Source organism: Pollachius pollachius, assembly GCF_949987615.1.
Source record: "Pollachius pollachius genome assembly, chromosome: 5".
NCBI lineage: Eukaryota > Metazoa > Chordata > Actinopteri > Gadiformes > Gadidae > Pollachius > Pollachius pollachius.
The window spans coordinates 14,137,917-14,148,996 of NC_136938.1; the positions used below are offsets into that span (position 1 = coordinate 14,137,917).

Sequence of the window (11,080 nt, forward strand, 5' to 3'; positions counted from 1 at the left end):
CATAACTATAAGCTTCAATAAATCGTTTTAGCATTTTATAACTAAAACAAATGAAGACGAATGGTTGCCAAATGGAAGAAAAACGTAATACCTGGGAATTATTCACCCAAGATTTAGGTTGAGTTTGAATTAAGCACAAAAAACTTACAGTTTTTAAGTGTCCATAGGTCTTTTGAAAGTTCATCTTCATACAAATCCTATATATTGTAAAATCTTTGCTATTATCCATTTAAACTAAACTGTTCCCTTCTCACTCCTTATGCATAGCCAAATGCAGCTGCTTTCATTTCAACCAACTGTAAGACACACTGATACAAAATGCGATAAGAGACAGAAAATAAGACAGTTTGTCCAGGACTGTCAGTATGAGCGACATATCAATTGAATGTATATTTCAAGAATATACTAAGAGAATTAGGTTTTCCTTCAAAGAAAGGTAAAGATTTTTTCCAAGTCCTCCTGCCAAATGTGGTTTCCCTCTGCAATCTAACTGTCCTCTAGTCCGGTCTCTGTCTCAGCCAGAAAGTCTCCCTCCCCAACACATGTAGATGTATACCTGCAGCCTGTCCTGCATTCGTCCCCGCTAGAAACAGCTCCCAAATGCAAGAAACGTCCCAAAGCTTCTGAATCTAGTCGCTTCTCAGAAATGTCATCAGTTGGTTCACGGCCAAGTCAACAAAAGCAATACACAATGGAGCAGGCACTAGGTTTACTGCCATTCAGTGGTCCATGTACAGCAAAAGCATGACCCCCCCCTCCTGTGCCCAAAAGGTCCCAGCCATTGGAGGTCAGTGAAGTGTAAATGTAATTTGCTGGAGCAAACAGATCCTTTGGATTGTTGACACTGAGAGCATAGGTAATAGGTAGCCATGTCTATAAATGAACAAATTATGATGATTACATTATTATTATTATTAAATTACATTCTTGAGAACTCATCAACTCATACGGGACGGGACGAAGAAGTAACCTAGGTGACACACAAATATACATTGGACTTCCATGCAAGGAAGAAACCATCACAAAAATAAAGCATGTGTGTAAGATGGGTGGGGAGAGAGTATATATATAATAGAAATACATATATATATATATATATATATATAAAACCCATGATCTCAAAAGATATAACTTATAAAATATGTTTTATAAACATAATTGTATACCTTTATATACACATTGTATGTTAGGTGAAATGTTGTTTCCAGCATCTCATAGAAACAGAGGTCTACTCACTAACTTTGGTCCACCAGAGCTGGCCATGCACAAAGCATGAATACGTGTATTATCAGGATGGGTAAGGCATTGTTCTAAAAACACAGCAACAAAATGCTGAATTGATAAAGTTTAAACTGTTGGCACTGCACTCTCTTTGCTACAATTGTGTGTGTGTTTGTGTGTGTGTGTGTGTGTGTGTGTGTGTGTGTGTGTGTGTGTGTGTGTGTGTGTGTGTGTGTGCGTGCATGGGGTAGAACTATAAACCATGTACTACATTTCTTTCATGTTTGGTCAGCAGGTATATTTTGCTTCATTTCTTAAAAAATGTTAATGTATTTTTTGTGTGTGTGCGTGGATTCATGTTTGAATTTGTCTCTGTATGTGTTTGTGTGTGTAGGTGTGTGTGTAGGCATGTGCAAGTATACTTGTTTGAATATTGAGTCCACAGACATATTTAGTCTTCTTTTGTGCCATGTGTGCCTCTGTGTTTTTCACTGCGACTTTGCATGTGCGAGAGGTTCATTTGTATGTATATGAATACACTGGGCAGAACTGCAGAGAGAAGACAACATGAGCATTTAGCCCTGTGTGTTTAGCATATCAATGGCTCCAAGGCCCCCCGGTGAGCAGCACAGAACCCCTGTGAGCTTTCTAGTCCCCTGTTGCGTGACATGAACTTGCTGTATTTAAGGGGCTTTTTTCTGGCTTCACAGAGCTGACATGAACATCTTCACTAAAGTCACAGGATTAGCCCAACAAACTAGGTAGGTTGGCAGTGCCTTGGCCCAAACAGAGCCCTGTGTCCTGAGCACAGTTCCCCTATTCCAGTGATTGACGTGATTATCACACCAGAGCAGTTTTATAGCCTTAAAAAAAAACATTAGAACTCGTACAACTAACATTCTGAGTCCATATTAGTAGACTTTTACATATTATGTTAGTGTATACATCGTAACTAAGGATATTCTCAGAGGCAATGTGTTATGGTCCACATTATGTAGCCTATATATGTATTGCTTTTTTCGGCATCCATCTTTTTATTCATCTAAACACTTTTAACTATTTAACACTATTAACCATCAACCATCATAATCCTACTTTTCGAATTTGGTGTTATTTCTGTGATTATTCATTCAAGCTGCCTCTTTCTTCGCAGCAAGCTGGGGTCTGTACTCCAACGTGCCTTCTATGGGTCCAGTGGGAGGGTAAGTAAAATTACTTATTTAATATAAATTAGGCAGATTTTCAATTGGCTTTGCATTATGCTAAAGGTGCTGACAAAATTCTGTTAATTTTGGTCTTCTTGGTTATAATACTGTTATAATTATATTATAGTATTGGTACCTAAAAAGTACCAGTACCTAAAAAGAAGACATTTAGATTAAATTTCTATTTTCCTTCTATTACAGGTGACCCTTTTTGAGCAGAGGAACTTCGCCGGCAGAAGGCTGGACCTGAGTTCCGACTGCCAAAAACTTAGCGATAAGAACTTCCCCGAGAGATGCAACTCCGTGCAGGTGGAGAGTGGAGCGTAAGCATGCAATATCGTTAATGCAATACAAGTATTTGAAAATGATTGATTCCTAAGAGATGTTTCTGGAGCGTATCCTTCTTTGATAAAAATCCATTGAAATATCCATATAGCGCGCTGTCTAGCGACAAAATAGGAGAAATGATTAGCCTAGGTTCCATGATGGAAATAAAATGAAAAAATCGAATAACATGAAAGGCATTTCGACATTGAAAACTTAAATACTACTGTATTTGTAATGTTATGTTACGATGTAACATGTTTGTTCTTAATAAACTTGCATGGTAAAATAAACATTGATGAGGATGTTGGCCCTTTGTAGATGGATAGGCTATGAACATGATAACTTCCGTGGACGCCAGTACCTGTGGGACATGTCTGAGAGGGGCGAGTACAACTGTCATGACAAGTGGTGTGCTCAGGTGGACCACATCTCATCCGTCCGTGGGATCAAGCAGGTAAGAGACACGTAAAATATGATTTCAAAAACTGCCTGAAATCAAAAAGCAAAGTTATGTGCCGCAAAGAGCACATCCACTGTTGGTTGAATTGAAAGTACACTCTGGCCACAGGACAGCAACTCTCCCAGGGCCCAACTATTTGAGAAGGCTGGCTTCTCTGGTAAGAAAACAGAGGTCCAGGATGACATCCCTAACCTGATGACCCGTCACAGCCTGAACAGAGCCGCATCTATCCGGGTCCTTGGTGGAGCGTAAGTCAAGGCCTTTTCATTAGGAGGATCCATTATTCTACCAGACCCATTGGTAGAGGGAGAGCCCTTTGAATAATGTGACAGTTCATTATTGTCTCATCTTTCCACAGTTGGGTAGTTTACCAGGAGCCCAATTACAGAGGTCCCCACTACATCCTGGAGAAACGTGACTTCAACAACTCCTCTGACTGGGGTAGCCAGAACAGCACCATTGGATCCATGCGTAGAGTCCGCTTCAACTAAGACCAACTGAGCAGTTCTCCCTTTTCCTCACCTCTCCAGGAGAGCAAGGATCCAATGATCCCTTCAAAGAAAACCCGTCAGCTTTATGCATCCGAAATAAACAGTGAACGATGAACCCCTCTGTCCCAGTTCATTCAGTCTTGAACAACGAAATGTTTATTGCAATTTGTAATCAAAAACAGAGGGTTGGTGTCAACCCAGTCAATTTACCAACTCCAAGTTGAATTATCTAGCTATTAAAGTTGGCTTTTGTGTAAGGGGACTACCATTTTTCCTAGCAGGTACCAACAATAGCACAGACTTGATCAGGGGTCTCATTACAGAAACTTCCTAACTCTGAAATCCTATCCAATCTTGAGATAGGAAGGTATTTAGGGGGTTTGGTATTACAGAAGATTTCCTAACTTAGGAAGAAATCCTGTCTTATCTTAAGACAGGAACTTAGCCATTACAGAACTATCCTAAGTTAGGAATTTAAGTTAGGTGGCCATACACCCTGTCCTAAATTAAAAATAACTGTCCAAAAAAAAAAAAAAAAAAATGGCAGCAGCACTGCTAGTGGGTCTGTATGAGAATGAAGGAACAGAAATGGGATGGCTGAAAGGCTACCGAGACCGCATGATTAGTTCAATTATCCTGAGCATATTTTATTAGCACCTGCAGACATTTAATTTTGAATTTGGAAGAATTACTTTACTACTCTTATTCTCTGTACCAATAACCACCATGACTGTAATACTAGCGTGCCGTTAACAAAAGATCCTTTAACAGTCTGTTAACGTTAAAAGTAACTAGTTCAATCTCATGCACAGTCTGAGTGAAGACAGACATAACCTGACGATTTCCGATCTAAAAATCTGATTGACAGAACAGTTAGGATTACCTAACTTAAGATACGCCAAAGATAAGACAGGAAATGGCCAACGGGTTAGGGACTGCTTCTGTAATGAGGCCTAAAAAAAATAAAATCACCCATTGTTTATGAAATAAGCCCACGTCAAACTTCAGCAATATGGTTTTATTTCCAAAATGAAGTAAAAACCCACAGCAAGTCAGAAGAATTAATTTTTACAAATAGACAGTGATTAAAAAGCTAATTCAGTTTCTCCCAAAGAATTCTAGAAAGAAATGCAAATATGTACATAAAAAGAAAAAAAAATTAGTGATTGTTGATCAGGGGAACTGCCATGCTCGTAACAACATCTGACCTGAGCTGAGGAATCAGGCTGATCTTCATTAGTTTGCTGCTGGAGTACTTGTTCTTGACAGCCTGAGATGAGTGAAAACAATTAAGACACCATTAGTGGATAGGAGCCATTGCTAAGCACTATATAAATTTAATTATTAAAATAGGACACTTCTTGCAGTTTCACCCAAATGCCTGAATATCAACAAACCTGAAACTTGGTTTTGCCCTCATTGACAGTCACTACATTCTTGGCCATGTGCTGCATAATTGGCTTCAGGTGGCTCTCGTCGTAGGTAGCGTAGTGGTGCTGTGTGGGCGACTGCAGGAGAGACAATTTAGAACTCTAGAATGAGACGACTGGAGTACTTTAAACTATAACGGAACATTGAGCTCACCCATGGAAGTTCCTCCAGCAGGAGTTGCGAGAAGCACAGGGACGCAGCAGCGATCTCAGAGGGCCGGTAGTGCACCATGTCATAATCCACCAGCGTCAGCTCCATAAGATACTTGGCAAGGGTATGCTTTTCCACATTGGACTGAAAATAGTCAAGCGTCAGCCGTATTAGGTAAATTACACACCATTTGGTCTACCAGATATTGAAACATGCACACACCCAGCTTCAATTCCCAACTTACATTTGCAGCTTTTGAGGCTCTCCTGAGGAAGTGTAAAGGCAGAGGGCGGCCAAGTTCAAAATTGAGGCTCCTGAGAATAAGCTGCTCCATTTGCAGTATCTGGGGCTTGGTGAAAGCATTGTCAGTGATGTACGCAAAGTCTGCTACCTCTGGACAGTACATCTCCTCATACTTTGAAGCCACGAACATGGCAGTCACACCTGCAAGCTGGAGCTTCCTGCGAGACACAGGCTGAACCTGCAAGTGCAGACGAAAGTATAAGAATCAAATTAACCAAGGACAACCAAAGCAGTGACACTTCCACTATACCCACCTGTAGAAAACGATCCAGAATGGCAACCGTGAGATACAGAGTCTCTTGCAGAAGCTGGAACCTAGAGTGAACCTGGATCAGCCAGTCGATCAGGAGGGCCCTCATTCTTTCATTGATTTCATAGCCTTGCAAGTACTTCGGTCGCACACTTTGTTTTTCCTATAGAAGATAAACCAGTTTGAATAAATACAGAGCCAACTGATGAAAAAACATGGCAATACATCCATCTGGAAGTGTAATTTACCTCAAGAGCCATGAGATAGGAGTATATGTCCTTCACATATTCAGCACACAACTGTGGCATGTCCCCATCCTGTTCATCAATATCTTCTACAGTAAGGAGAACGTCAGAGAAAGCCTGGCAGAGTTCATTTTCTTTCATGGAGACGTCAGTTGACTCCTCACACATGGGGATGACTTCTAGAGCTTGAACTGGAGGCACCAACGTTACTGCAGCCAGCTTTTGTTTGGCCTTCTGGTTCAGGGTTGGTTTTGTGGTAGCCTTGCCATGTAGAGTCTTCTGATGGGACATATTTTTACTCACATTGGGCAAAGTATAGATAGATGTATGTATAGAGAGATGTATAGATAGATATGTTACCTTTGTGTTTAGAGCTACACCGGGGGCGTTTGTAAGCTCTCCAAGAGCTGCTCTCCTTGGGCCACCAAAAGTTGATTTACCCATTTTTAATGCGTTCTCTGGACCAGTGGTTAGCTGAAAATAAAAAGTACTTACTTAACACAATTAGAGTTCACGCCTGCATAACAAAATAGTAAATCTAGCGGAGTTAACACATCACAGCAAGACCGGTCACATGCTAGCAAATAGCATCTTAGCAAGCATTCATGAGTTAACGTTAGTATCGCTGATGTAATGTTGCGTATCTAGGCAGTATATTCTTTACTTACGCCAGCTCTAACTTGGATCGACGACATGGCTGAGTGCAAGATTCGTATTAAAAACCTTCGAGGAAAGGTAACGCTGCTGGAATACGTCAAATAAACTGTATTAAAAATTCATCATAAGCTGTTGGAAACGCTGATAAACACTGCTTATCCTGCAACCATTCAAATACCGCTCGTCCACCTCTCATTGGTTACAGCTGAGAAAAATGCAAGCTTCTCATTGGTTACTAGATGTTTGTTACATATTGGGTTCAAAGGTTAGTTAAATACTGCTCAAATTGAAGTAGATTTAAATATAGATGGTACCTACATACCAAAGTTGGAAAGATGAAACAAATTAAGAATACATAATTTCTATAAATTGGCGTTGATAATTGTTTTGGATTAATCGACATACATCATTGATCGACAACCATGCAACGTTATGTTTTACAACACTAATCTTAACCTTTTGACACACATTATACAACATTTACAAATATTACACAAATATGATTAAGAGTCGAATTCATGTTTATTTTTCTATGTTTTTGTCAACATATTGTATTTAAACATAGAAATCCAAAGCGAAGAGATATATAATTAGTGGCTAAGTAGTTCTAAGATTTTACATTATGGGGGGCTTAGCCGAAAGAAAGACTTGCATGTTGTTATGGTACATTATGGAAGCTACTCGGTCAGGCAAAGGGGAACATCCAGGGCGTTGTTTTGATCGGGTTACATGTTATAAATCAATGGGTTATAAGTTAACACACACACACACACACACACACACACACACACACACACACACACACACACACACACACACACACACACACACACACGAACACAGACACACACACACACATATATATATTTTTATAGATCATTAATATATCGCAAATCAAGTCGCGACTGACAGCGCTCTGAGCCAATGCCATAGAGTGGCAAAGTCACACCTCTTCCGGTAGAGCCCATCCCGAAAAATATGAATGGGTTTCAATGGAGAGAAAGTAATTATTTTCTGGTCCCTGTCTTTATATGCCTCGGAGTACACATATGTTGTTTGTGGATTTAAATGATAATTTTTCATGCAAAGAAAACTTTCTTTTTTTTAACATTTTTGTGAAGAAGTTTGATAGTTTTCCAAGGGGAGGATAAAATAATCAGAAGAGGTGAAAACCATTATAAGTTGGGGCATGTGGAGAGTTTCAGTTATGCCGATGTTATTTACGATCTCAAAGGTCCCATGGGGGTCTACCGAAAAGGGCGGACTTACGAGCTCTATAGACTAGAGCATGGGTCTTGAACGTTTTTAGGCCAAGGACCCCCAAACTGATGGAGAGATGGAGCGGGACCCCCTACTTATATATTGTATAAAATTATGTTTTATATTAAACTGGTCCTATAGTACCATGCATAAATGTACCTTCAACACTAAGATATTCAAATAATACACAGGTTCATACATTCATGTTTTTATTTTAAACATGTGCAAGGTACAGTGAGTAGGGTGGCCATGCCACTGCCATTCATAAAAATAACATAACATAATAAACTGATACCTGCCAAGATCAACAATGTCTGTCAATTGCATGTAATCATGCATAAAAGCCATTCAAATGGACATTTTTAAAACATAAATGTGGAAACGAAAATTAGTGATGGTTGCTAGTGTCTTTCTACTCCGCAAGTAGTCCGGTAACTTATCAACCCCAGCGTGTCCAGTTGCTACTTCAACGTCTTTGGCTGACTATTTCTCTGCTGATCGCTTTTTTTCCCGATAATGACCGGCGTTCTGTACATTATCCCTTACATAACAGCACTCTCTCTCTCCCAACAGTCTTGGCTGCGCACTCTCATCCAAACACGTACTGTTTGCGGCGGAGGAGGGGGTAGATATAAAGACCGGACACTGATGTCCCTGTGCTGTCCTTCTTCTTAATTGAAGGAGCAGGCAGAGAAAAGTTCTCTCCTGCTGGGCTTTCATCAAAATCAAATACATAAAAATGTTGCAGCCAGTCCAAATGTGTGCGCGAGAGACATACCAACATACGCTTACCACTTTTGTAAATGCCATAGTACATTCGGATCGCATGATAGGAATAGATCTATTCCGATTTTTGGAAAAAATTGCGCGGGGAATGTAAAAATAATAGTCTAATCAACCAAAACTTTAGCGACCCCCCTGCAATACCTTCTCGGACCCCCTAGGGGTCGCGGACCCCCTGTTGAAGACCTCTGGACGAGCGTAACAAACATAGATAGGCCTATATATAGAACACTCTCTCTCTATATATATATCTATGGTAACAAACCCCTTTTGAACAGCTCTGGTTCCGGAAGTAAATTTCCCATTAATTTTCACCATTGACTTTTCGTAAAATCGTTATATAAAGATTTTTAAGCCCTGAACCAAGCTAATTATCCCACAAGTATTGTCCATAAAACATTTGATAATGAAGAAACTATGTCTTGAAAATGCATGAAGGATCTAATCATCCCATAAACCATTGCATACCTTTTCCGACGACTTCCAATCGAACCTCGCTTCTTGCATCTTTTAACCTTTGTCATTATTATAGTGTTTGTGTCGTTAATAAAAGTTTTGTAATATATATATATATATATATATATATATATATATATATTGTATGTGTGTGTGTGTGTGTGTGTTTATAGGGTTCCATGTAGGCCTATATAGTGTGTGTATATCAACCGGCTCCGAAGGTTCCCATCAAGTGTGGTTGCTAAGACAAGATGGATGGTTACATAGACCAATAATAACTTTTTTTTAATACATGTGAATTCAGTTACGTATTCCAGTTACGTATTCATTAAACATTATGCATGCCTTTATCCTACCCAAATTACTATATAGCGCTGCTAGATCCTTTTTATATATATATCTATATATATATAAAAAAGAGTGCCAACAAAAGTTAATCTGTATTAAAAAATAATAATAATGCAATCAGTGATTAGGCAATGGAGCAGCCAAAGCCATGAGGGCCGAGGACGTCCAAGATTGAAGTTGAGGCTCCTGAGAATCAACTGCTCCATTAGCAGGGCCTTGGTGAAGGTGTGGTCAGTGATGTATGCAAAATCTGCTACTTCTGGGTAGTACATCTTCTCATACTTTGAAGACACGAACATAGCCATGCAAGCTGGAGCGTCCTGCGAGACACAGGCTGAACCAGCAAGTGCAGAGAAAGGGATAAGCATCTAGTTGACCAAAGGCCACCAAAGCAGTGACAACACAAGTACCCACTATACCAACCTGTAGAAAACGATCCAGAATTGCGACTGTGAGATACAGAATATTTTCAAGCAGCTTGAACCTAGAATAAACCTCGATCAGCCAGTCGATCATGAGGGCCCTCTTTTTTTCATTGATTTAATACACTTGCATTTAATTGGGCCGCACACTTGTTGTGGGTGTTTTGTAAGGAGATCGTGCGAGAATGCTTGGCAGTTCCTCTTCTTTCATGGAGATGTCGGCCAACTCTTCAGGTAGGTATGGCAGGGGGCTCTCTAGAGCATGAAATTGAGGTACTTCTACCATCAACTTGTGAATGATCTTCTGGCTCAGGGCTTGTTTGGCGGTACATCTGAATGGTAAACTCGGAAATAGTTTTTTTTCCGAGCTTTTACATTAGAAAAATGTACAATCAAAAAGGAAGCAAAACAAATTGATATCTAGTGGCATTACCTTTCTGTTAACAGCTACACTTGGAACGTTTGTGAGCTCTCGGACTGCTGTTTGCCTTGTTCCGCCAGTGGCTTTACCCATTTTTTGGCATAGATTTTTCCACGTCATCCACCTGTAGAATACGAATATTAATCCTTTCCTCCTTTCCTCGTGAATACATTATACCCCGTAAACTACAGGTTACAATTAACTAGCCGGAATTTATAAAACTTGTTTTCTGTCTTCTAGCTACAGATCGATAATTAGCTATGTTTTTGCCCTCGCTATAACATCTTTACCTGCGATAAAGGCCTATTAGCCAACCTCATATATTTATAAAAAACTTTAAAGATATATTCACCCCTAGAAGCTAAGTGAGATATCAGGAAATACACTCCTGAAACTTAAACAAATTTATTTAGGAAGGCTAATTCAATAAATTAAAAGAATGATTTAATAAATACTGTTTCAACATATGAATATAATAAACTATTTGGCACACTTTTATACAAAAATGCATAACGAATAGCACACAAAATAAATAATTGTGAGTGCATCTATTATTGATGCAATTTTAATTTATTGCAAATTGTTCCAGAAGATCTGAAGGCTCACCAAGTTTTAACTTCTTAAATGAAGTAAAAATTACATTAAATCAA

The 11,080-nt window shown here is 39.4% G+C and overlaps 2 protein-coding genes across 3 annotated transcripts; one reads left to right on the forward strand and one right to left on the reverse strand.

Moving 5' to 3' along the window:
- Positions 1-1,935: 1,935 nt before the first annotated feature.
- Positions 1,936-3,704, forward strand: crybgx (crystallin beta gamma X; the record flags this gene model as incomplete). The annotated part of the gene is made up of 6 exons (XM_079736980.1): positions 1,936-1,982; positions 2,375-2,423; positions 2,628-2,749; positions 3,072-3,207; positions 3,322-3,461; positions 3,572-3,704. Exons 1-6 carry the CDS (start codon positions 1,939-1,941, stop codon positions 3,702-3,704), a joined length of 624 nt encoding a protein of 207 aa, XP_079593106.1. The 5' UTR covers positions 1,936-1,938.
- Positions 3,705-4,757: 1,053 nt separating this feature from the next.
- LOC307075679 (G2/mitotic-specific cyclin-B2-like) lies at positions 4,758-6,893 on the reverse strand. Of its 2 annotated transcripts, none has more exons than XM_079736357.1 (8): positions 6,752-6,893; positions 6,444-6,557; positions 6,087-6,359; positions 5,843-6,001; positions 5,530-5,766; positions 5,289-5,429; positions 5,102-5,212; positions 4,758-4,974 (listed from the first exon to the last, which is right to left on the reverse strand). In XM_079736357.1, exons 1-8 carry the CDS (start codon positions 6,776-6,778, stop codon positions 4,864-4,866), a joined length of 1,173 nt encoding a protein of 390 aa, XP_079592483.1. In that variant the 5' UTR covers positions 6,779-6,893; the 3' UTR covers positions 4,758-4,863. The 2 variants fall into 2 exon arrangements, with proteins under 2 accessions (XP_079592483.1, XP_079592482.1); XM_079736356.1 differs by having other exon boundaries at positions 6,087-6,362.
- Positions 6,894-11,080: the final 4,187 nt, after the last annotated feature.

Coding starts and splice junctions, on each gene's coding strand:
- LOC307075679 (XM_079736356.1), bottom strand. CDS start 6,778: ATGTCGTCGATCCAAGTTAGAGCTGGC. Junction 6,363..6,443: donor GTGTAGCTCTAAACACAAAG/GTAACATATCTA, acceptor ATGTCCCATCAG/AAGACTCTACATGGCAAGGC. Junction 5,213..5,288: donor TGCTGGAGGAACTTCCATGG/GTGAGCTCAATG, acceptor TCTCTCCTGCAG/TCGCCCACACAGCACCACTA.